General features: G+C 47.0%; 2 protein-coding genes across 8 annotated transcripts in view; both read left to right on the top strand.

Moving 5' to 3' along the window:
* The window catches only part of SMARCC1 (SWI/SNF related, matrix associated, actin dependent regulator of chromatin subfamily c member 1), a 203,014-nt gene extending 185,506 nt beyond the window's left edge, over positions 1 to 17,508 (top strand). For 5 of the 6 annotated variants that reach the window (XM_032161732.2, XM_058442201.1, XM_058442202.1 and 2 more), the window contains 2 exons: positions 12,544 to 12,720; positions 15,077 to 17,508. In XM_032161732.2, the coding sequence (XP_032017623.1) occupies positions 12,544 to 12,720; positions 15,077 to 15,174 (275 nt within the window). In that variant the 3' untranslated portion in view covers positions 15,175 to 17,508. The remainder of the gene's footprint in view (positions 1 to 12,543; positions 12,721 to 15,076) is intronic. The other variant, XM_032161733.2, reaches the window with a different exon arrangement.
* A 7,292-nt stretch (positions 17,509 to 24,800) lies between these two features.
* CSPG5 (chondroitin sulfate proteoglycan 5) overlaps positions 24,801 to 25,237 on the top strand; it is a 17,105-nt gene continuing 16,668 nt past the window's right edge. Inside the window, exon 1 of one of the 2 annotated variants that reach the window (XM_032161737.2) lies at positions 24,801 to 25,116. In XM_032161737.2, coding sequence (XP_032017628.1) covers positions 25,020 to 25,116 — 97 coding nt within the window. In that variant the 5' untranslated portion in view covers positions 24,801 to 25,019. The remainder of the gene's footprint in view (positions 25,117 to 25,237) is intronic. The other variant, XM_032161738.2, reaches the window with a different exon arrangement.

A 25,237-nucleotide genomic window follows, 5' to 3' on the forward strand; every position in this document is an offset into this window, starting at 1 on the left:
GGTGTGAGCCACTGCACCCGGCGGGATCTCCTTTAAGTTGAGATGGTCAGGACTGTAGGAACATTAGCACATGTTTAAAGGAAGATTACCTATCATTAAGTTAGAAGGAAATGACAGAAATCTAGTATATAATTACAGTGGTAAGCTCTGCTCTCCATAGGCATGGATGTATTTTAGTAGAGACACGGTCTCACTATGTTGCTCAGGTTAGTCTCAAATTCTTGAGCTCAAGTGATCCTATCCCTTGGTCTCCCAAAGTGCTGGGACTATAGGAGTGAGCCACTAGGCCCAGCCCGTCCTAGGCATTTGAAATAAATGAGGCACTCTTGAATATTCCTGCCTCATGGATCTTACAGTCAGCTGCCTGCATTGGAGAAGCCTTTGTGTGTACTCTATGTGTGAAAGCAGAGGGAAAGAACATGTTTGATTTAAATATTTTCATTATTTCCTCATTATTAATGGTGTAAGAATTTTTGGAAGTGCCTAGAAAATCAGAATAGAATTGGTCTGATTTGATGAGAACTCAGACATAATACAGTGATATTCTAATGATAAAACTAGAATGGGCTGGAAATGATGGCTCACGCCTGTAATCCCAGCACTTTGCGAGGCCAAGGCAGGCAGATTGCTTGAGCTCAGGAGTTCGAGACCAGTATGGCAAAACACTGTCTCTACAAAAATAAAAAAATTTGCCTGGTGTGGTGGTGTGTGCCTGTGGTCCCAGCTACTTGGGAGGCTGAGGCAGAAGGATCACTTGAGCCCAGGAGGTCAAGGCTTGCATTTAGCCAAGATTGTGCCACCGCACTCCAGCCTGGGCGATAGAGCAAGACTCTGTCTTTTTAAAAAAACTGGAACTTTTTTTTGAGACAGGGTTTTGCTGTGTCGCCCAGCCTGGAGTACAGTGGTACAGTCATGGCCCACTGCAGCCTCGAATTCCTGGGCTCAAGCAATCCTCTCACCTCAGCCACCTGAGTAGCTGGGACTACAGGCATGTGCCACCACACCCAGCTACACTTGGCTTTTTAAGCCCCTCAGACCTACTTACACAACCCTACCTCATGAGAAATAAAGCTCAGGAAAGGATTACAACTAACCATCACTTTCTAACCCACCCCTGGACTCAACCCCACACCGAAAAAGAAAAGCAATAGTCTGGCCAGGTGTGGTGGCTCATGCCTGTAATCCTAGCACTTTGAGAAGCCGAGGTGGGTGGATCACCTGAGGTCAGGAGTTTGGGACCAGCCTGGGCAACATGGCGAAACCCCATCTCTACTAAAAGTACAAAAATTAGCCAGGCGTGGTGGCAGGCACCTGTAATCCCAGCTACTCAGGAGGCTGAGGCAGGAGAATCGCTTGAACCCAGGAGGCAGAGGTTGCAGTGAGCGGAGATCACACCACTGCAGCACTCCAGCCTGGGCGACAAGAGTAAGACTCCATCTCAAGAAAAAAAGAAAAAAGCAGTAGCCCATCACATCAGCCAAGATTTTATTGTCTGCGGTGCCTTTGGTCCTACTTACATCATGTGATAACAAGTCTGCCATGCTACTTTCCGGAGTAGCAGGTTACCCTCACAAAGAGAACAGTGAGGGCCCAGTCTTCAACAAAGAGAGTCTGTCACAGGCACCCCCAGGAAGCTGCTATGGGGAAGGCACAGTCTCTGAGGAGCCTGGGCTTCCCCTCACTTGGCCCTGATTTTGTTATTTCCGTTCTCCAGGGGACTCAGCCAGAGGATGTGCTATAGACAGTTAGAAATGGATTGATGAAATATGCTCAAGACTGGAAATTCACAGGTTCCCTCTCCTAGATTCACTTCTTTTCCTACCCTCCTTTCCCAACCCATAGTATAAAATTAAGGTCCTTTACTAATATTCCATTAAGTGTCATGAGTGTAATGCTTTAGTAAAAGATGTAATAAACCTGAGAGAGAATGAGGGATTTTTCTACTAGTTAAACCTAATTTTAGCAAACCTTTTAATTTTTCAGGCTTCAGATGCCTGCTGTTTAAAAAAAAAGAAAAAAGAAAAAAGCTTGTATGTAGGTCAGACTCCCACCATTCTAAGCTTTGATACTGCTGTTTTGATGCCGTGTCTCTCTCTCTCGCACGCGCTCTCTCTCTCTCTCTCTCTCATTTTCTTCCTCTCCCTGTCTGCTGGGAAAAAATACCTGATTTTTTTTTTTTTTTTAATGGAGAAGACATACACCTTTTACTTTGTTTGCTAGGGCCTGTTCCTATGCATTTCAGATTTGTGTGGGCCAGATCTCTTAATGTTAGTAAGAATTAATGGAAATGCAGACACTGTTGTTCGTTTAAAAGTGGTGAGACCTATATCAGACACCACAAAAACCATAAAGATGTTTAGATTTCTTAAGGACAAGGGTTGCTTTATGCGAAATTGATTTTGTCTTCTCCTGAGTCTTCTTAAATTCTACCTTATTTCAGATTTCATCCTTGGAAGTTACCTTTTCTAAGGGGAAAGTTACTCCTTAGAAAGGAAGGTGGGGTAAAGGAAAAGAGAATGGACCTCAGGGTCAGAGAGACCTGGATTTGAATCTCAGCTCAGTCTGTTGTTCATTGTGACTTTGCGCCAAATTACATAGCTTCTCTGAGGCTTAGTTTCCTTATCTCAAAACTAGGCCCTTACCATCATCTTCCTAACAACCTGGAGGCTTCAAAGAGATAACTGTCACATCACCTGGCATGGTCAACCCTTACTCAGCCTTATTCTTACTTCTTTTCCTGTCTTTTCTCTAAGCCCACTGCCCCAGGTACACCAGTGCTGAGTTGCATAGCGTCTGACAGAAGGAACCTCTGGATGGCAAAGGGACATCATTCACTCTTAGAGTACCTCTTGCTTTCCTGAGAGATGTTTGTTTTTGCAAGGTGCCATAAGCAGAAGTAAATTGCTTTTCCTCTAGATCATCATTTTTGCTGCCAAGCAGCCATTGTCCTCTCATACTCAGAACACTTATATCCCAGTGGCTTTATGACCTTGTTTGTGACAATAGGATAAAGAATCTTTTTCACAAGCCTTTAGAATTTATAACAAATGAAAAGAAAGGTTTTTTAGCTGTTGGGCTAGCAGCCTTGGAAAACCCTAAAGCTGCCCTATTCCAGCTTGTATTCATAAAGATGTAGGGTAATAGGTAAATGGGCCACTGCCACTGAGCAGATAGCTTTGGAAATAGTACTACTGGGCCTAAGAGCAAGAGCCTGCAGGCATTTCTCAGTGCATGATAGGTAGACATCACTTCATGGGTGTTTGTCAATCAGCCAATGATGCTCCTCTTTGCCAAATTGTTTCTTGAATAGTTGATTTCTCTGCTGGAACATATACTCTGAATTGCTGGTTCAGAAAGTAATTTCTGTCTGGAGCTAAGCATGGGGCAAATAATGGATCAGTCAGTTTGGTGACACCAGGGTTTGCATCACATCGTCTCTGAGCACCTGTTGGACCCCTCTCCCGTAGACCTTGATTGTCAGGGGTGCACACTGGCTGCAAGCACCATCTCTAGAATCAGAGTACCTATATCAGATCTGGGCTCCCTCATTTACATGCTTTATGACATTGGGCAAGCTACTTAATCTTTGGGTCCTCCCCTTTCTTCTACAGGGATAATAGTGCCTGGTTTATAGTGTTGTTATGGGGATTGAATGAGTTAACATTTATAAAACTCTTAAGTACAGTGCCTAAGGCATAGCACATGTTTCCTACGTAGTTCCTGAGGCTGCTATAATAACATTTTTGAGACAGAGTTTGCTCTTGTCGCTCACTCTGGAGTGTAGTGGTGTGATCTCTGCTCACTCTAACCTCCACCTCCCGGGTTCAAGTGATTCTCCTGCCTCAGCTTCCCAAGTAGCTGGTATTACAGGCATGTGCACTCCTGGCTAATTGTTGTATTATTAGTAGAGACAGGGTTTCACCATGTTGGCCAGGCTGGTCTCAAACTCCTGACCTCAGGTGATCCACCCTCCTCAGCCTCCCAAAGTGCTGGGATTATAGGTGTGAGCCACTGCGCACAGCCTGTCATAATAACTTAAAACAAGAGAAATGGGCCGGGCGTGGTGGCTCACGCTTGTAATTCCAGCACTTTGGGAGGCCGAGGCGGGCGGATCACGAGGTCAGGAGATCGAGACCACGGTGAAACCCTGTCTCTACTAAAAATACAAAAAATTAGCCGGGCGTGGCGGCGGGCGCCTGTAGTCCCAGCTACTGGGAGAGGCTGAGGCAGGAGAATGGCATGAACCCGGGAGGCGGAGCTTGCAGTGAGCCGAGATCGCGCCACTGCACTCCAGCCTGGGTGACAGAGCGAGACTCCATCTCAAAAAAAAAAAAAAAAAAAAAAGAGAAATGTATTCTTACTCTCTGGGAAATCAGGTCCAATATCCAGCAAAGCCATGCTTCTTCCAGGGTGTACAGGGAAGAATCCTGTTCCTTGTCTCTTCCAACTTCCGGTGGCTTGCAGCATTCCTTGTCTTGTGGCCACGTCTCTCTTTGCTCCATCTTTACATCACCTTCTCCTCTCCCTGTCTTTGTCTCTGTGTGTGTCTCTCTTTTTTTTTTTTTTGAGACAGAGTCTCTCTGTAGCCCAGGCTGGAGTGCAGTGATGCGATCTCAGCTTGCTGCATCCTCCACCTTCCAGGTTCAAACTATCTTCTCCTCAGCCTCCCGAGTAGCTGTGACCACAGGCATGTACCACTACCCACAGCTGATTTTTGTATTTTTAGTAGAGTCAAGGTTTCACTATGTTGGCCAGGGTGGTCTTGATCTCCTGACCTCAAGTAATCCACCCACCTCAGCCTCCCAAAGTACTGGGATTACAGGCGTGAGCCACTGCACTGGGCCACATACATAGCTTTAATCAATAAAATCTCAGGAAACCAAAGCTCAGGGATTGAGAGAGAGAGGAGGAGACCTGTGAAGGGCGGCAACATGTTCTTCCTAACTTGTTTAAGGCCTCTGTCCAGGTCAGACTTGGTGGAAGCGAGCAACCTGTACCCGTTGATAAACATGGGCAGCATTATTTCTCCTAGTATATGGCTTCCCTTTGTCACAACAAGTCCATTAGGAGTGTTCTTTCGTCTGCAGGCTAGAATGTTGTACTTTTTAGCTTAAAAGTAGGCCTCCTGTTTCCAGCAGCAACAAAATCATCTCCTGTTGCCCTTCACACCACCTAGAATACCATTAGAGAATCATTAGTAGTGATTTAGAGTGTGGAAAACAAAGCATTGCTTTTATTAATGGCCTAGCAGGTGATGTGGGATAGGAAGAGAACAAAAAAGGGGCTTCCAAAAGGGAGCTGGGACAGTACCACCTTAAAAACAAAGGTGCCTCTTTGACAGTTGGTGGAGAATCTTAGAATAGTAAGTCTCTGTTTGCCACTGCTCTATTTGAAACTCTGGGAGTTCTATACCTTCCCTTCACCCATACCTCTGTATTTCACTATATGGCTGCCCAGCCTACACCTGTTCCCAAAGCAAAAGTTCTGTGTCCTCTTCATGTTGTCCCGTCTTCACACTCCCAGCAGTCAGGTACCAGACCCAAATTAATTCTCCCTCTGAGCTCCATGCTCGCCCTTCCTCCTTGCTCTGTCTCCAATCCTGAGGATGCCTCTTTTTACGGAACCTGCGGCTGGACACAGTAGCTCACACCCATAGTCCCAGCAACTCAGGAGACTGAGTTAGGAGGATCATTGAGCCTAGGAGTTTGAGACCAGCCTGGGCAACATAGCAAGGCCCCATCTCTATAAAAAATTAGCTGGCGTGGGCCAGGCACGGTGGTTCACGCCTGTAATCCCAGCACTTTGGGAGGCTGAGGTGGGCAGATCATGAGGTCAGAAGATCGAGACCATCCTGGCTAACATGGTGAAACCCCATCTCTACTAAAAATACAAAAAATTAGCTGGGCATGGTGGCGGGCGCCTGTAGTCCTAGCTACTCGGGAGGCTGAGGCAGGAGAATGGCATGAACCTGGGAGGCGGAGCTTGCAGTGAGGGGAGATCGTGCCACTGCACTCCAGCCTGGGCAACAGAGTGAGACTCTGTCTCAAAAAATTAAAAAATAAAATAAATAAATAAATTAGCTGATGTGGTGGTGCACACCTGTAATCCTAGCTACTCGGGAAGTTGAGGCGGGGGCATTACTTGAACCCAGGAGTTCACTGCTTTAGTGAGCTATGACCATACCACTGTACTCCAGCCTGGGTGACAGAGCAAGACCTCATCTCTCTCTCTTTTTTTTTGAGACTGAGTCTTGCCCTGTCACCCAGGCTAGAGTGCAGTGACGCAATCTCAGCTCACTGCAACTCCTGCCTCAGCCTCCTGAGTAGCTGGGATTACAGGTGCGTGCCACCACACCCAGCTAATTTTTTTCTTTTCATCATGTTGGTCAGGCTGGTCTCAAATGCTTGACCTCGTGATCTGCCTGCCTCGGCCTCCCAAAGTGCCGGGATTACAGGCATGAGCCACCGCCCCTAGCCAAGACCTCATCTCTTAAAAAAAAAAAAGAAGGAGGAGGAACTTGCAGAGTGCCATCTCCATCTCCTATTCCTTTCTGTCTCATCAGCCTGACATTCAGCCCATACTTCTCTGCAAATGTACTTTTTCTCTGCTCTAGGCACTAACTCCTCTGCATCCCTTCTTAAAGCTTTCCATCCTAGCTGGGCATGGTGGCATGCACCTGTAACCACAGCTACACAGGAGGCTGAGGCAGGAGAATCACATGAGCCCAGGAGGTGTAGTCCAGCCTGGGCAACGTAGCAAGACCCCATCTTTTTTCTTCTTCTTCTTCTTTATTTTTATTTTTTGAGATGGAGTCTGCCTCTGTCACCCAGGCTGGAGTGCAGTGGCATGATCTCGGCTCACTGCAGCCTCCGCCTCCAAGCAATTCCCTGCCTCAGCCTCCCGAGTAGCTAGGATTATAGGCGCCCACCATCACGCCCAGCTAATTTTTGTATTTTTAGTAGAGATGGGGTTTCACCATCTTGGCTGGGCTGGTCTTGAACTCCTGACCTCTTGATCCACCGCCTTGCCCTCCCAAAGTGCTGGGATTATAGGCGTGAGCCACCGTGCCCAGCTAAGACCCCGTCTCTAAAAAATTGGTTTCCATCCCACAGAAAATTAGGTTCAAGCTTCTCTCCTTTTCAGAACCTTTCACTAAGTCCTCTGTAGCCTTACTTTTGAAGTACTCACCCCTTGTTCTACATGCATGACTCCTTTTTTAATTAACGTAGCCCTTTTTCCTTTGAATCATGACAGACCCAGCAGTTTTGTTTTGTTTTTGTTTTTGTTTTGGGGGAAAAAAAAAAAAAAAAAAAAAACCTGGCCAGGCTTGGTAGCTCACACCTGTAATCCCAGCACTTTGGGAGGCCAAGGCAGGCAGATCATGAGGTCAAGAGATTGAGACCTTCCTGGCCAATATGGTGAAACTCGGTCTCTACTAAAAATACAAAAATTAGCTGGGCGTGGTGGCATGCGCCTGTAGTTTCAGCTGTTCGGGAGGCTGAGGCAGGAGACTCACCTGAACCAGGGAGGTGGAGGTTGCAATGAGTCGAGATCGCCCCACTGCACTCCAGCCTGGGCAATAGAGCGAGACACCTGTCTCAAATAAAAAAGAAAAAAGAAAAAAGAAAAAAAGAAACCTTTATAAGCCTCGGTGTAATACAGATGAAAGATAGTAAGGTACCACAAAAGGGTATGGTATTTATATAGATGCTGCATATAAATGGTACCTCTCAGTAATAATGGGAGTGACATTCACATTATTTTCTGATTGTTTAACTTAGGCTTGGCTGTGTGTTTATTTTATTTTATTTTATTTTATTTATTTATTTTGAGGCGGAATTTCACTCTTGTTGCCCAGGCTGGAGTGCAATGGCTCATTCTCGGCTCACTGCAACCTCCGCCTCTCCAGTTCAAGCGATTCTCCTGCCTCATCCTCCCAAGTAGCTGGGATTACAGGTGCCCACCACCGCATCTTGCTAATTTTTTTGTATTTTTAGTAGAGACGGGGTTTCAACATGTTAGCCAGGCTGGTCTCAAACTCTTGACCTCAGGTGATCTCACCTCGGCCTCCCAAAGTACTGGGATTACAGGCGTGAGCCATCGCACCTGGTTTAAAAAAAAAAAAAAAAATTTAACCTGTACACAAACTTTCCTAGCAGATTTATTAATAGTAGCCAAAAAGTGAGAACCACCGGATGTCCTCTTCAGGCTGTGTGGTCCATTCACAGCAGGGAGCACCACCCAGCACTGAGGGGAACAGCAGGGAGCACCACCCAGCACTGAGGCTGCATACAGAACTGGTGACTCTCCAGGAAATTACCTGGAGTGAAAAAAAAAATCCCAAAACGTTGCAAACGGTGCTTCCACTTATGTAACATTCCTGCAACAACAGGTCAGAGATGGAGAATAGAGGAGTGGCTGCAGGAGTCAGGATGGGTTGTAGGGATGTAGGTATGCAGATCTTGTCGAGGTCTACCTGCTGTCCTACAGCATATCCCCTGGGGATGGGCCAAGGCACCCAGGATTTCTGTTATTTCTTACTGGTTTATGGATCTACAAGCATGTGGCCTCACAGTCCCGCCACAAGGATGCCTGAGTCCTTGGGTCCCTGCTGTCCCAGGTGTTTTTAGGATTAGTCCTATCCCTAATCCCTTTCCTTCACTTTACTTACATCTCATCCACAATTCCAAGTTACTCACGAATTTTTATTGATCAGCTGGAAAGTCGTCATTTTTTTTGGCTTCCTCCTTCCATGGTTTTTCCTTGATTTGCCTTTCACTCCTTTATGTGCACTCATCCCTCGTATGCCTTGTAGTGTTCTTCCCATTTGTCCCTTTTATCTCTGAGTCAGTCCCTAGATTGGCAGACTCTTCAACACCACCTATTTCTGTCGTAGATACACGGCACAAGCACAAAAAGACAAAAATTAATGATGGTCAGTTGGTCCTAGTGGCAGTGTTCACGTAGGAGTAGATCCAGCAGCTGCTCTTGGTTTTGCCAAAGTGATTTGACCAAGTTATTTTCCAGCAAGCGGATCTCTGAGACTCCTCTGCTAGGCTTTGTGTTACATTATAGAGTGTATAAAAATGGGCCAGAGGGCCCAAAACTCTCTATTCTGTACATTCTGGGGCATAATGTTGATGTACTTTGCTTTAAAAAGTAGTCCCTAGAAGACTGGACTACCCTAATTCCTAATTCTTTTTTTCTTTTTTTTTGGAGTTTCATTCTTGTTGCCCAGGCTGGGGTGCAATGGTGCAATCTTGGCTCACTGCAACCTCCACCTCCCAAGTTCAAGCAGTTCTCCTGCCTCAGCCTCCCAAGTAGCTGAGATTACAGGTGCATGTCACTATGCCCAGCTAATTTTTGTATTTTTAGTAGAAATGGGGTTTCACCATGTTGGTCAGACTGGTCACGAACTCCTGACCTCAGGTGATCCACCCACCTTGGTCTCGCAAAGTGCTAGGATTACAGGTGTGAGCCACCGTGACCAGCCCCTTATTCCTAATTCTCATACCTCATTGTAGTTCTCTTCATTGACACCCCTGAAGTAAGGGGCTCCTCTCTTAGGTTCTTAGGTCAAGGAACAGCCACTAGAGATAGGCAAGGTGTGGTTTGAAGCTTTGTATGTCTTTGTTTAGATAGACATCTTTCTATAGTGACAGAGTCTGTATTTGAATTATCTTCAGTACTGCTTTGTGTATTATAATTTGGTCCAATCTCCAAATTTTTCAAGATTAAGCATTCTTATTTCTAGCTGTCTCAGTACTGTCTTCTAACCTATATTCAGTTTCATAGTTGTCTTTACATAGTTGTCCTTACATAGATAGTAAAGTCCCTAGATTTAAAGAAAAACTACATTGATTCTCTTTTCTTATTCTGTAGAGAATATAATTTGTCCTACATAAAAAAATTTCAGGCCAGGCGCAGTGGCTCACACCTGTAATCCCAGCACTTTGGGCGGCCGAGGCAGGCAGATCACTTGAGGTCAGGAGTTCCATACCAGCCTGGACAACATGGTGCAACCCTTTCTCTACAGAAAATGCAAAAATTATCCAGGTATGGTGGTGCACACCTGTAATCCTGGCTACTCGGGAGGCTGAGGCAAGAGAATTGCTTGAACCCAGGAGGTGGAGGTTGCAGTGAGCCAGGATCACAACAGAGTGAGATTCTGTCTCAAAAAAAAAAAAAAAATTAAAGCCTTGATTGTGCCCATTAAACTATTCTACTTAATTTGTTACTCTTTAAAACCAAGACTACAGCCAGGTGCGGTGGCTCACACCTGCAAACCCAGCACTTTGGGAGCCTGAGGTGGGTGGATCACTTGAGGTCAGTAGTTCAAGATCAGCCTGACCAACGTAGTGAAACCCCGTCTCTACTAAAAATACAAAAAAAAAAAAAAAAAGAGCCAGGCATGGTGGTGCACACCTGTAGTCCCAACTACTTAGGAGGCTGAGTCAGGAGAATCCTTTGAACCCAGGAAGCAGAGGTTCCAGTGAGCTGAAATCGTGTCACTGCGCTCTAGCCTGGGTGACAGAGCGAGACTCTGTCTCAAATAAAAATAAAAATAAAAAAACAAGACTACCAGCCTGGGAAACGTAGTGAGACCCCATCTCTACAAAAAACTTAAAAATTAGCCAGGCATGGTGGTGCTCACCTGTAGTTGCAGCTACTTTAGAGACTGAGGCAGGGGGATCACTTGAGTTTGTATGGTTGAGGTTGCAGTGAACTGAGCTGTGATTGCACCACTGCACTCCAACCTGAGTAGAAAATGAGACCCTGTCTCAACAAAACAAAACAAGCCCAGCAGCCAAATCGCTTGGTTTAAGAACTAGTAAATGTTTACCATCATATCCAAAGCAGGGATCGCCTACAGCCTAGGTTGAAATCTGGCTCATCCAATTGTTTTTCATACAGGTTGTAAGCTAAGAATGGTTTTTATAGTTTAAATAGCTGGAGGAGGATATCAAAAGAAGAATAATGTTTTATGTCTCATGAAAAATTTGTGAAATTAACCTTTTAGAGTTCATAAAGATGTATTTATTAGAACACAGCCACGTCCATTTGTTGTGTATCATCTGTGACTGCCTTCGTGCTTACATTGCAGAGTTGAATAGTTGTGACACAGACCATATGGCTGGCAAAGACTAAAATATTTACTATCTGGCTCTTTATAGAATAAGTTGGCTAAACATTCTAAAGGGTCAGAAGGCTCAGTGTGAAACTGAATACAGGAGGTATTTTAGCGTTCTTGTCCTTCAGTGTTCAATACTGCTTTCTGTATTTTAAGTGCCAGTTAGCTATCAAATGGTCCCATCTCCACATTTTTCAAGATCAAGCATTCTTATTTCTAGCTGTCTTGGTACTGTGTTCTAACCTATATTCAGTTTCATACAGTTGTCCTTACATAGATAGTAAAGCCCCTGGATTTAAAGAAAAAAAACTACATTGATTCTCATCTCTCAAATGATTCCTTTAGTGTTCATGTCCCTCAGTATTGAATACTGTAGGGTCTTCTGTCATTAATTAGAAAACAATAGGAAGAGTGGCTCACGCCTGTAATCCCAGCGCTTTGGGAGGCTGAGGCAGTCATACTGCCTGAGCTCAGGAGTTCAAGACCAGCCTGGGCAACATGGCAAAACCCCATCTCTACTAAAAATACAAAAAAATTAGCTGGGCGTGGTGGTGGGCACCTGTAATCCCAGCTACTTGGGAGGCTGAGGCACGAAAATTGCTTGAACCCAAGAGGCGGAGGTTGCAATGAGCTAAGGTCATGCCACTGCACTCCAGCCTAGGCAACACAGTGAGACTGTCAAAAAAAAAAAAAAAAAAAAAAGGAAAGAAACAAAAGGAAAGGAAAGGGAGAAAACAGTAGGAAGAGATGGAGCTGTCTTTGTTTTCCCCTATGAGTCTATCAGGCCAGTGCTTCATAGTGGGCTCTATAAGGAATGATTTTTTTTTTTTTTTTTTTTTTAAATGAACTATACATGAGGCTTTTAATGGGAGAAATATTTGTGGACAGGCATTGGGGATTCAAATCAAAATCTCCTTTTAATGGTGATTTCACAGTAATAATACCCTTTCAGGCAAACCTTCCCTGTAAGCCATGGAGCACAATCTGGACTGAGTTGTCGTCCTTTTACTGACTTTTGCTTACTGACTTCCTTTTAAAGTCCACTCCATTCCCTGTGGGCTGTGCTTGGCATTGTATATCCTCAGGAAGACATTTGACAACCTACTGCTCACCCAAACTAACCAGAGTGAATGCTTTATTTTAGGGGACCTTTGCCATTTCTTTTTACAGCCACCTTCTTGCCAGTGTTTAGAATAATCAGTCATTCCACAGACCTAGCCCCATTAACACCCTTCTTCCAAAAAACCCAGAATACAAAAAGCTAGACATAGAGATTATTACAGATTATTGCTCTGTTGGTATTTCAGATCCTTTGGAAGGTTGGATATTTGTATTTAGGAGTTGGATTTAAGTTGATCCCTTTCTTAACCCCTTTCTAGAATACTTACAGTACTTTAAATCTCCCTCCACAGGTCAGATACCAGGCCCAGGTTCCATGATGCCCGGGCAGCACATGCCAGGCCGCATGATTCCCACTGTTGCAGCCAACATCCACCCCTCTGGGAGTGGCCCTACCCCTCCTGGCATGCCGCCAATGCCAGGAAACATGTTAGGACCCCGGGTACCCCTGACAGCACCTAACGGCATGTGTAAGTAACATGGAGGGGGGATGCATTATCTCAGGGTCAGTTCTGGACGTCTGTAGATAAGGGAAGGAGGCTTTGTTCTCTCCCCGAGATTTGGCAGGTCCATGGATGGTGCAGTCTGTGATAGTGGCTTCTCGAAGACTAGTTTTCAGTCTGTGTTCTTCAGCACCACTGATGGGCAGGTGCATGGGTGACAAAATGCTTCTAATCAGGATTGTGCCTTTATGGCATGCACTGTCAGCATTGGGGCCATAAAGATATGCCTCTCCCACACCTGTTTAAGCCTGTCTCGTTATGACTCTCAACAGACATGTAGAGCTACTGGTGGTGGTTTTCCCTACAGCAGCCTTTTGTGGATACAGGGTTCAAAAGTGATGCGTGTAAAGAAAAGAATAGAAGTGAGTTTAGACTTGGAATAACAAATATGTTTCTTAGAGCCATTTTTGATATATTAGTAGTGGCTGTGTAGGCTAAGAAAGTGGTATTCAGGGGCTGTGTTGAGATGAAATACGAAGTTCCAGCAAGCTCAATGAAGAAAACACTGGTGCTGCTAAGTGATACTTGTCTGAGGCTGTGTTTAGAGACCAGGTCATTTCTCCCATAGGCTCTTGCTCGGCTTCAACCTTGGCCTGAGGGTTGTTTCTGAGACACTGGGCTGCCTTTTACTCCAGAAGGCCTTCCCAGTGAGGATGATGCTGAAATGCAGCCAGTAGTGGGTCAGGTACCCCAGCCACATCTGTAATCTTAGGTTCATATAGAAGTTCACGTGTAGCCAAAAGTTTAGCTACTATTTATAGTTCAGAGAGATAGGAAGCATAAGAATTCTTGCTCTGTAGGAGCTTTAGTTGAGAAAACAAGAAATGAAAACTTGGATAGAACTTAGCAAATGTTACATGAAGGCATACAGAACTTACCAAAGGTTACATGAGACTATGCTGTGCCTTAAGTACACTGTAATACTCTGGGAGGCTTCATGGACGGAGACATGTCTGACTCTTCTCTGGCCCTCAGAGTCTGGGACAAAGTAGGTGCACAGAAGAAAGACACTAATTTATCTAGGTATATAAGATCACAACAATTTTTTTTTTTAATTACCTCCCTTAAGCTAGTGGTCAGAGGTTGTGTAGTACAGTAGGTACCTCTTTTTCTTGGCAAGAAAATGTTTGCCAAGCCACCCTGTGGACCATACATAAATGAACTCGCCTATCAAGAGTTGACCAGTTTTCCATCCCTATTGCAGAGGTAGCATCACTGGTCTTTACCACTGGTCTTCACCAATTTACCACTGTCGCGTCCTACTGGTCACCCATGTTTTGTACTTCAGGATTCCTTCCCAAAGGGACCTCAGTAGAGCTCCTTGAGAATGTGGAGGGTTTCAGGTGGAACCTTCCCACCTGCTGCCTGGTTGCTGCCATAAGTCAGTGCTCTGGGAATTCTGAGCCATGTGAATTGGTTCTAGGATACACTGGATGAGTTGCTTCTCCACTTCAGCCCTTCATTTCCTCCACTGAAAGATGACACAAGGGATTAGATCAGTGAGCTTCAGAATGCTTTGAAGAGTCTTAAGGGTTTGGTAGAAACCTCTTGGGCATAGAGTTGGGTGAATTGATTGGTGAGCAATGCTGCACTTTGTTTCATATGTTTTCAATTCTGGCAAGATCTAGGGGTTTTTAAAACCCTGATTAAATGATCTCTCGGGTTCTTTTGTACACTAAAGCAGCTAAAGTTGAAATAGGAAAGAGTCCCAGACACTCATACTAATTGTTCCCCTCAGGACATGACCTAGTTTGGGCCAAAAATCGAAGGACTGCAGTTCAGGAACTGTGGAGGCCTCCCTGGACTATCCAGTTTGTCAGCAGCTGCCTCAAGTGAAGCTCTCTGGCCCTGGTGGAGACATTTATATAGCAAGAATTTATTGATAATCTATTTTGTGCCCAGCTAGGCTAGGGACTGGGGGGGGCGGGGGAAGAAAAACAAGACATAGAACTATCCCAGGAAGGAGTTTATTATTTAACTGAAGAAATAAAATTAGAACCATTGAAATACAATGCAATCAAAATTAACTTCTGAAAGGGTCTGGAGTGATTGTTGGAAGGAGCTGGCCTGGAAGGAGGGTGGGGGAAATTCAGACACCTCCCACTCGCCAGCCACTAGGGTTAGGCTAAGCAACATGAGCAGTGCCCTGGAAGTTCAGAAGGAATTGACCTGCATAGACCACAGTGGAATCAATGCCTCACAGGGTGCATTGGTTGCCTGCCACTAAGGAAATGACTTCTGTGTCTTTTTTTCACTGAATAGGCTCTTTCCTAAGTCTCTTGTATTTCCAGCAATAACAAGTTACTCTTGGATATGTTTGCAGATCCCCCTCCACCACAGCAGCAGCCGCCGCCACCACCACCTGCAGATGGGGTCCCTCCGCCTCCTGCTCCTGGCCCGCCAGCCTCAGCTGCTCCTTAGCCTGGAAGATGCAGGGAACATCCACGCCCACCACCATGAGCTGGAGTGGGGATGACAAGACTTGTGTTCCTCAACTTTCTTGGGTTTCTTTCAGGATTTTTCTTCTCGCAGCTCCAAGCACGTGTCCAGTGCCTCCCCACTCCTCTTACCACCCCTCTCTCTGACACTTTTTGTGTTGGGTCCTCAGCCAACACTCAGGGGGAAACCTGTGGTGACAGTGTGCCCTGGTCATCCTTAAAATAACCTGCATCTCCCCTGTCCTGGTGTGGGAGTAAGCTGACAGTTTCTCTGCAGGTCCTGTCAACTTTAGCATGCTACGTCTTTACCATTTTTGCTTTCTTGCAGTTTTTTGCTTTGTCTTATGCTTCTATGGATAATGCTATATAATCATTATCTTTTTATCTTTCTGTTATCATTGTTTTAAAGGAGAGCATCCTAAGTTAATAGGAACCAAAAAATAGTGATGGGCAGAAGGAGGGGGGAATAGCCACAGGGGACAAACCTTAAGGCATTATAAGTGACCTTATTTCTGCTTTTCTGAGCTAAGAATGGTGCTGATGGTAAAGTTTGAGACTTTTGCCACACACAAATGCGTAAAAATTAAAAGAGATGTGGAAGGAGAACCTCAGTGATTTTATTCCCTAGTGAGGCCTCTGAGGGCCTCCACACTGCCTGGCAGAACATACCACTGAACTAGTATGTGCTAGAGGAGAGCACAAACATCCGCTCCTTCCCTAGGCCCGCTGGCTCTGGTTTTCTATGCAGATGATTCATTGGATTGGGGGTGAGTGTTTTGTTTTTCTGGGGGCAGTGTGAGCTTTGAGGGTTGGAATATTGGGAGGCATTCCTTAGTTTTCTCAACTAGCCTGGAAAGTTAGGAGTCCAGGGTAATTACCCCCCCCCCCCCCCCCAATGAGTCTAGCCTACTATTCACTGCTTTGTGTGCATTTTTTTCCTCCCTCTTTAAAAAACCCTTTAAAAGAAAAAAAAAAAAGTAGATAGTGCTGAATATTTTAGCTCATGAAACTTGGTTAGGATGGCTAGGGGTACAAGTCCCCAAACTACCTCTTGTTACAGTAGCCAGGGAGTGGAATTTCGTCAACCGGTACTTTTAAGGTTAGGATGGGATGGGAAAAGTGAAGCAGAATATTAGCTCCTTATGCCTTCTCCCTTCCATTTCTGAGATCTCACATTCCATCTATCACAAGGTTTTCAAAGAGATGCTGAGGGTAACAAGGAACTCACTTGGCAGTCAGAGCATCATGCTTTGAGGTTTGGAGTGCTCAGGCTGGGAGGGTAGAATGCCATTCCAGAGGACAAGCCACAAAAATGCCTTAATTTGAGCTCGTATTTACCCCTGCTGATAAGTGACTTGAGAGTTCCCGGTTTTTTTCCTCTTGTCCTTTCCTCCCTTCTGTCCTTCCATGTGTGGGGAAAGGGTGTTTTTGGTAGAGCTTGGTTTCCAAAGCGCCTGGCTTTCTCACTTCACGTTCTCAAGTGGTAGTTTCATTATTTAGAATGCAAGGTGGACATCTTTTGGATATCTTTTTCTATATATTTTCTAAAGCTTTACATATGAGAGGGTATAGGGAGGTGTTTATAAAACACTTTAGAACTTTTTTCCTTAATATCAGAAAGCAAAAAAAATAAAACCACAATTGAGATTTGCCTTTCAAACCCTTAGGTTTGCCTCTAACCAGGTGTCCCTGGTCACCATCAGAGTACTGGAATACTGGAACCGAGGAGACCTTGGTCCTTTTGTTTTTGTTCTGGACTCTTGGGAGTGGAAATGGGAATGAGTTTATTCCTGCTGGAGCTTAGTTCCAATGCATTTGGCTCCAGAAAGACCCCAGTGCCTTTTGACAATGGCCAGGGTTTTCCCTACTTCCTGCCAGCCTTTCCCAAAGGAAACTCATTCCAAATACTTATCTTTTCCCCTGGAGTCCTAGAAGGAAAATGGAATTCTGGTTCATACTGTGGTCCCTTGTAACCTCAGGTCTTTAATGTGATCACTTTCAAATTTAAAAGATCCAGGTGGAAATATTTTTACTATAGTAATAATTCTACAAAATACCTGAATTCTTAACACTGTTACATTTCAGTGTAAGTGGTGGCTTTTTCTTTTCATGTCTTTGATCTGGTTTTATTCCTGTAATTCAGCCACCTGATTTTGTGAGGGGGTGGGGAATAATACGTGGTTTTTGTACAAACATGTTTCTCAGTGTGTTATTTTGGAGAAAATGAGGGGAGGGAGTGTGGCGAGATTGGAGAAAATGAATGAAGAAGGCCTAATCTCCCTCTTTTTCAGTGAATAAATGGAACACCATTTCTGGATTCTAGTCCCATTCTCTGCATTCATACACCAGTTTCTTCATATATCCTATGAAGAACCTAAGCATTTGGCCCCGCCTGGTCTTGGTTTGGTCGGCAGTTAAAATTCTGTGACCCGGGCTTCCTTCCTGACTGCCCACCTTCATGATGTGTATAAGGAACATACCTTTTGAGGGTACCTCACCCACTGTTCATTTGCATGGTCAAAGTGAAAATGAGTGGAAGTTCTCCAAAAATGATGGCCAACATCCTGGCACCTCCAGGTGTGAGAAATAGCTTTGCTTAGTGAATGGCATAATGTTTGTCAGGATGCAGTTTAGACAGTCCCAAGTTGGAGGCAGGCCTTGAGGGGAGAAGATTCTGTGAACCTTGGGGGACAGCTTTTGGGTACTCACAGATATAAACCCTGTGCAGAAAAAAAGTGATTGTTTTCAGGATGCTTATAAATCCAGTGAAGCAAAAGAAGAGGATTCTGTGTCTGCCATGAGATGAACGCCCTGCACTTCACGAAAGTGTGCCTCTAATAAAGAGAGCCAAAGCCAGTTGGGTCTCACCAGATTCCTATACTTTCTCAAGAGTGATGGGGGAGGTTACTCCTTTATCCAAACTAAAGACTAGTTTATAAACTTGTGTGTGAATTATTTTTAGAATATTGGAGGACATGCAAGATCAACCAGTCTTACATAGGTTCCCTGGGTCCTTACCATGGAGTAATTCCCCCACATTCAATTAAGAATAGTTCAGGCTGGGTGCAGTGGCTCATGCCTGTAATCCCAGCACTTGCATTTTAGGAGGCCGAGGTGGGCCGATCACCTGAGGTCAGGAGTTTAAGACCAGCCTGGCCAACATGGTGAAACCCTGTCTCTAGTAAAAACAAAATTAGCCAGGCATGGTGGCACGCACCTGTAATCCCAGCTACTCAGGAGGCATAAGTTGCAGTGAGCTGAGATCGCGCCACTGCACTCCAGCCTGGGTGACAGCAAGACTCCATCTCAAAAAATTTTTTAAAAGTTTATTTTTTCAGAGGTGGGGTTTTGCTGTGTCACCCAGGCTAGAGTACAGTGGTACGATCATAGCTCACTGCAGCCTCAACCTCCTGGACTCTAGTGATCCTCCCGCCTTAGCCTCCCAAAGTTCTGGGATCACAGGCGAGAGCCACCACACCCAGCCAAATTTTGCATTTTTAACAAGTTCCCAGGGGATGCTGATGAAGCTGGTCAAGGAACCGCCCTTGGAGAACCAGTGGTTAAGAAGGTCGTATGATAGAGCAAGATCCCTACAGTTCCTTACAGTTTATTTTATGAGACCTTTCATACAGTAAACATTTGAGGGGCTACTATGTGCCAGACATTGGTACATTAATACAGTGAAATTGCAGTTGTGAATACAGTAGGCAGGGCCCATGCCATCCAGGCCACTTATTCTAATGGGGTGGGGTACAAAACCATAAATGGTTAATAAAAAATTTTACATACTTCCAAGTGTTCATGAAGAAAATGAAACAATGCAATCAAGAGTTTCCTAGGGACAACTTCCGGGGGACAATGTGGATAGTCTGTGAATTGGGTGGTCTCCCATGATTTCTGTCCTGCTGGATATGGTAGCCTGAGGGGTTGACCTTCATTCCAGAAAAACATCCATCTGAATACCCAGAGCGCCCTTTTGTCTATATAATGCCAGTTTGTGAGAGTACTCTGCAAACTGCTCTGCCTGTGACTTTATTACAAAACGCCTGCTTTCTACAGTTCTTTTGCTCCTGTTAAAGGGGGATGTCTTCCTGGTAACAGTGTGAAAGCACCCTCAATCCCCTGTTGATGGATTATCTCCATTTAAGGAGGTCATCTCAGAATGGGATGCAAAGGTATATCCCTGAAGGAAGTGCTACCTGCCTTCAGGCCCAAACCTCCTTTGTTGGATCTTCTTGTGAACAGCTCCTCCCCCCAGCTTCATTTCCCTGTGGCTTGTTTTTAGGCTTGCCAGCACTCTGGCCATTAGGAAACACGTGATCCTGAAGTCCTTGGGACAAAGTTGAGGCAAGACTATCATACACAAAGGGTGACTAAAGGGATAGAGAAGGTACTATGAATCAACCTAAACAGAGGTTCCAAAACCAGCTGTAGCTAGCTAGCTAGCTCTAGGACCACCAATTCCTGTTCCAGCCGTGTTGCAATTCTTAAGGAACCCCTGCCTGCCATGCAGAATTGTAGTCATCTTTACTACCACTGCCCCCAAAGGCCTTCCATGCGCTTTTAACCTATAGAGGGCAGCCAGTTGACTAATTCTGACAGCAACTTTACCCTTCAGGGGAGATAACTCCCACCGCCCCTCTGGAAAATAGCCATGCCTTAATACAGTGTGACAACTACCTTCAGACAAGTGACAAGGAAAATGGCTCCTGCTCTGGTTCTGTGGTAATCTACCATCTAAGGTGCCCTCTTGGGGCAGTTGGTCCAGAAGAATGTAAGGAAGTGGCAGCAGTCTTGGATGGTGATAGCCACTCAGTTTCATTCTGATCCTCCCTAGCAGATTTCTGTAGCAGTTTCAGAACTGAGCAGGTGATAGAAGGTGGGTCCAACCAAATTGGCACAGGCTGATGGATGTGTCTGGTTTGGTTCAGACATGGATGGGTTTCCTGTGGCATCCCTGTTTACAGTCAGCTTATTCCACAGTAGCTACAGGATGCCCAAGAAGTGCTTAGGTCACCTGCTGAGGCAGCAGGTCTCTTCTGCAGATAAACATAGTTGCTTGACCGGGCGTGGTGGGCTCACACCTGTAATCCCAGCACTTTGGGAGGCCCAGCCGGGCAGATCACCTGAGGTCAGGAGTTCAAGACCAGCCTGGTCAACATGGCGAAACCCCGTCTCCACTAAAAATACAAAATTAGCGGTATGGTGGTGCATGCCTGTAATGCCAGCTACTCGGGAGCCTGAGGCAGGAAAATCGCTCCACCCGGGAGGTGGAGGTTGCATGATCCGAGATCATGCCATTACACTCCAGCCTGGGCAACAAGAGCGAAACTCTGTCTCCAAAAAAAAAAAAAAAAAAAAAGTTGTTCCACATGGTGAGGCCCTGTGTTTGCTTGTGCTATGTGGCTTTCTCCCAGCTGGTTTGGCTTTGGAGTAATGAAATTCAAGAGGCCTTTCCAATCTGTTTGCAGACCCATTGCCTGAACAAGATTACCACCTTCAGGTTGTGATGTCCTTAGATGACAGCACTTGCTCAACTGAGAATCCAGAGTTTTCTGCAGTGCAGAGGTGGTGGTCAGCACAAAGAACTGAGACCCCCTACCTCTTAGCCCTTCCCTTTCTGGTGATGGTGTAAAGAGGCACATCACGTAAAATGGTCACAGAGCAGATTGCCATGCAGCCTAGAACCAGGAGTCTGGTCTTGTTGCTGTGTTCCCTGGTAAGAGATCATGGCATTATTTCTTAAATGGCGAAGTGAAGGTGGGAGAGTTGGGGAGGGGAGGAGGGAGGTCCTCTGTTCTGCCAATTGATGGTCTACCTCTGTGTCCTGATTCCTCTTCTCAAGCAGGAATGAAAAGCCTCCATATTAAAATGAAAGGGTTTGGAATCAGGGTCCTAGTTCAGATCCTGTCCTTACCACTTCATTAGCATACTCTTGGACAAAATTGCTAATTCTCTCAGTTTGCAGGTGTGTAAAATAGGACTGACAAGATATTTGTAGTGTGATTGTGAAGAATAAGGCAAATTAGCACAAGGAAAACTAAAAAATATATTTGTGTTAGCCTTTTTGTGTTGCTATAAAAGAAAGAATACCTGAGATTGGGTAACTTATAAGGAAAAGTGTGTTTGGCTAACAGTTCTGCAGGCTGTACACAACACAGAGCCAGCTTCTGCTTCCAGTCAGGGCCTCAGGAAGCTTACAATCTTGGTGGAAGACAAAGGGGAGCCAGCATCACATGGTGAGAGCAGGAGTGAGAGAGGAGGTACTAGGTTCATGTAAACAACCAAATCTCACATGAACCCATGAAGCAAGAACTCATTACCTCCAGCACCAAGCCATTCATGAGGAGTCCACCCCATGACCCAAACACCTCCCACTAGGCCCACATCCAACACTGGACGTCACATTTCAGCATGAGATTTGGAGGGAATAAAACATCCAAACCACATCAATGTTAGTGGTTAATACTGAGGACTTAAAGCCAGGAACTTCCAGTCCACACAGCTACACCCCCAGCCATAGCAATTGGAGCACTCCTCTGGACTGCAGCCCCCTGGTCAAGCCAGGGGCTTTTCATGCAGTTGGAGGCTGGCTGCATTCATGGCAATGGATCTTGAGCCTACCTGAGCTCTGGAGGCAGGCTGCCAACCCAGTAAGAACTTCAGAGGCATGAAGAAACTGTTGCCACATAAAACATCCCTGATGCCCAGATGCAAGAGACATAAATATGGGGACATGGATATAAGGACGTCAGTTTCCCTTTCGTTCACTCTGTGGTTCCTACATCTTCTATCTCTTCTCTACCCTACCACAGTCTTGTGCTCAGAAGAAATACTCATTTGACACTCTGGTTACCAAGCACTTTCACATATGAGAGACAGGTTGCTAACTCAAAGTCACACTGCAGCTGAATCCTGCCCTTCCCATCACATTCCACTGACTGAGTTTTCCCATTCATCTTGTGGAGGTGGTACCCAACCGAGTGTGCTATGCTCAGTTCTCAAACTGCTAGTGAGATCCACTAGGGAAGATCAGAATGAAACTGAATGGCAACAATTGATTTAAAATCCCAAGGTGGGCCAGGCACGGTGGCTTATGCCTGCAATCCCAGCACTTTGGGAGGCCAAGGCGGGCGGATCACCTGAGGCCTGGAGTTCGAGACCAGCCTGAGCCAACATGGAGAAACCCCGTCTCTACAAAAAATACAAAATTAGCCAGGTGTGGCATGCCTGTAATCCCAGCTACTCAGGAGGCTGAGGCAGAGAATCACTAGAACCCAGGAAGCAGAGGTTGTAGTGAGTCAATATCACACCATTGCACTCCAGTCTGGGCAACAGAGCGAGATTCCGTCTCCAAAAAAAAAAAAAATTTCAAATTGAAGGAAGTGTAACTCCGTCTCAAAAAAAAAAAAAATTCCAAATTGAAGGAAGTGTAAGCAGACTTCATCTCCAGGAAAGGGAAGAAGAAGATACTTAAATAGTTAACAAAATATATTTTAAATGAGTGGGAGAACTTCCTCCATCAAACCCTGTTGAAAACATGTGAGTGGTTGTCATGCCCCAGACATCAAGGAACCCACCCATGAGGCATTCCCACACAGACCGGCCTCAGGAAGGGAAGGAGGAGGTAGGCCGCTCTGACAGCCACAACCTGAGTTGAGGAAATAAGCAAAGGAACACAGAGAGTCTACATACAGTAAAAGGTGACAGGAGTTAAGCTGCACACAAGGGAAGCAGAGATGGGTTGGAGGCAGTTAAGGATGTGTTGCTGCCCCTGTGGCCAAGAGGTGAGTGCAAAGCCCTACATGGTCCCCTGTTTAAAGAAGGCTATTGTTTCAAACATATTTTACTTGGTCCCCAGAGGCGGCATGAAACTAAGAGCCTCGGCCGGGCGCGGTGGCTCAAGCCTGTAATCCCAGCACTTTGGGAGGCCGAGGCAGGCGGATCACGAGGTCAGGAGATCGAGACCATCCTGGCTAACACGGTGAAACCCCGTCTCTACTAAAAATACAAAAAATTAGCCGGGCGTGTTGGCGGGCGCCTGTAGTCCCAGCTACTCGGGAGGCTGAGGCAGGAGAATGGCGTGAACCCCAGGAGGCGGAGCTTGCAGTGAGCCGAGATCGTGCCACTGCACTCTAGCCTGGGGGACAGAGCAAGACTCCGTCTCAAAAAAAAAAAAAGAGCCTTACACCTTTTTTCAAGGAGCTCCAGACCACAGTTCTGGGATGGGTGTGGGTGGTTGCCATTCGTTCATTTATGCCTGTCTGATATGGAGCCTCCCTCTGTTACCAGCCCTGTGCACTCAAGTGCCTTGCAGTCCGATGAGGAATAACTGTAGATAAGATGAGATGGCGGGCATAAGTGTAACTGCTGAGGAGGCTTCATAGAGGGAAAGGTCATAAGAACTGAGCTTTTCTGGCATGAGGAGTTTAACAGGCAGGAGAGGTGGAGACGCTAGGCTAGGCAAGTAGGCTGCAGCCATAGTTCTGCTGAGAAACAGGTTTTGAACCAAGGCAACTCCATCTGGAGATATGTATAAGAAAGATTAGGAGACGGAATCTCTATCTTGGTCACTTATTTGGTCCTCTAAGACAGAAATGGGACCGTCTCTTAAATACTGGAGTTGTCCTATCTCCTTGGGCTGATACCCTGAACTGTCATTTGGGTGAGTAACACATTAAGGGGTAGACGGTCGGTTTGGGGGAATAAACTAAGTGACTAGGTTGCGGTTCCTCCTCCCGACTAAGCAGACCTCCTGGTGAGTGGTCTTGGGTTGCCCTGTGAGCCCTGAAGCTGTGAATGGGCCCCACAGATCACTCTAAAGCCAGGCGTCCATGTGTGCCCGGCTGGGGATCTAGACCCCACTGGTCTACCCAGGAACCTGAGTTTTGGTGGTCTGAGACACCTGGGGGACGACGTATCCCGGAGAAGGGACCAGGATTAAAGGCCGCTCCCCAGGCTGGAGGGGACTAGAAGGAAGGCGAGGTAGCCGCAGTCCCAGGGAGGGTCTTACCCCCTTGCTCCCGGATGCGTTCTGGCGGGCCTGGCTGTGCGAGATCTGGGCTAGTGGCTTTGGCTGCGAACGGATTAGATCTGATCCGATTAGAGCCTGGGCCGTCGGCTTCGACCCCTTGCCAGGCTCTGCCAACGCCCGCCCCTCCCTCGTGGAAACCCGGAGACCTCCCTGAGAGCCTTCCCGCCCGGAACACGGGATTGGTGCAGAATCCCAGAGTCTCCATGCGCCCCGGGCCTGGCATGTTTCCACAGTGGGGGCTCGTGCTTCCGCCCCCTGCGGCTCTTCTGAGCCCCGCCCCGACCCTGCGGGTATCTGGGCCCGCGACGTCCCCGCCTCCGTGCTTGCCGCGTGGCGGGTGGGTTCCTCCGGGTCGGGGCCCCGTGCCGCCTGTTCACCTGGGGCGGGACTGTGGCCCTATCCCACAGGTCTCCCGCCCGTGCACCTGCCGCCTAACGCCGCGCCGTGCGCCTGCCCCGCGCTCCCCGTCCGTGTGTCTCCTAGTCCCCAGCGAGGGGTCTGTCTGTTCCCCTGGCAGGCTGACCGAGGGGCCGGCGTCAGCGCTACGTGCGGCGGGGCCGGCGCGGCGGGCGGGGTGAGGGCGGCGCTGAGCGCAGCGGCGGCAGCGGCGGCGCGGGAGGCGGGGAGGCGCGGCGCGCCGGGGACAGCGGCGGACGGCGGCGGCGGCATGCGGCTCCTTGCGCTGCCCATCGTGGGCTGAGGCGGCCGCAGAACGGGCGGGAGGCGCGGCGGCCGGGCGAGCCGAGGGCGCAGCCAGCCGGGCGGACCGCGGACAGCGGTCGGGGCGCCGCGCCATGGGGCGAGCCGGGGGCGGGGGCCCGGGCCGGGGGCCGCCGCCACTGCTGCTGCTTCTGGGGGCCGCGCTGGTCCTGGCCTCTGGGGCCGTGCCGGGTAGGTATGACTGCGCCCGGGAGCCCCGCGGCCCTCGCGCCCCACCCAGGGCAGGGGTCCCGCTGGCGGCGGGGACAGGTGGAGCTGTGAGCTGTGGCAAGGGGGCGGGGCACCGCCTGGC

This window comes from Hylobates moloch, unplaced genomic scaffold (genome assembly GCF_009828535.3).
Source record: "Hylobates moloch isolate HMO894 unplaced genomic scaffold, HMol_V3 SCAFFOLD_8, whole genome shotgun sequence".
NCBI lineage: Eukaryota > Metazoa > Chordata > Mammalia > Primates > Hylobatidae > Hylobates > Hylobates moloch.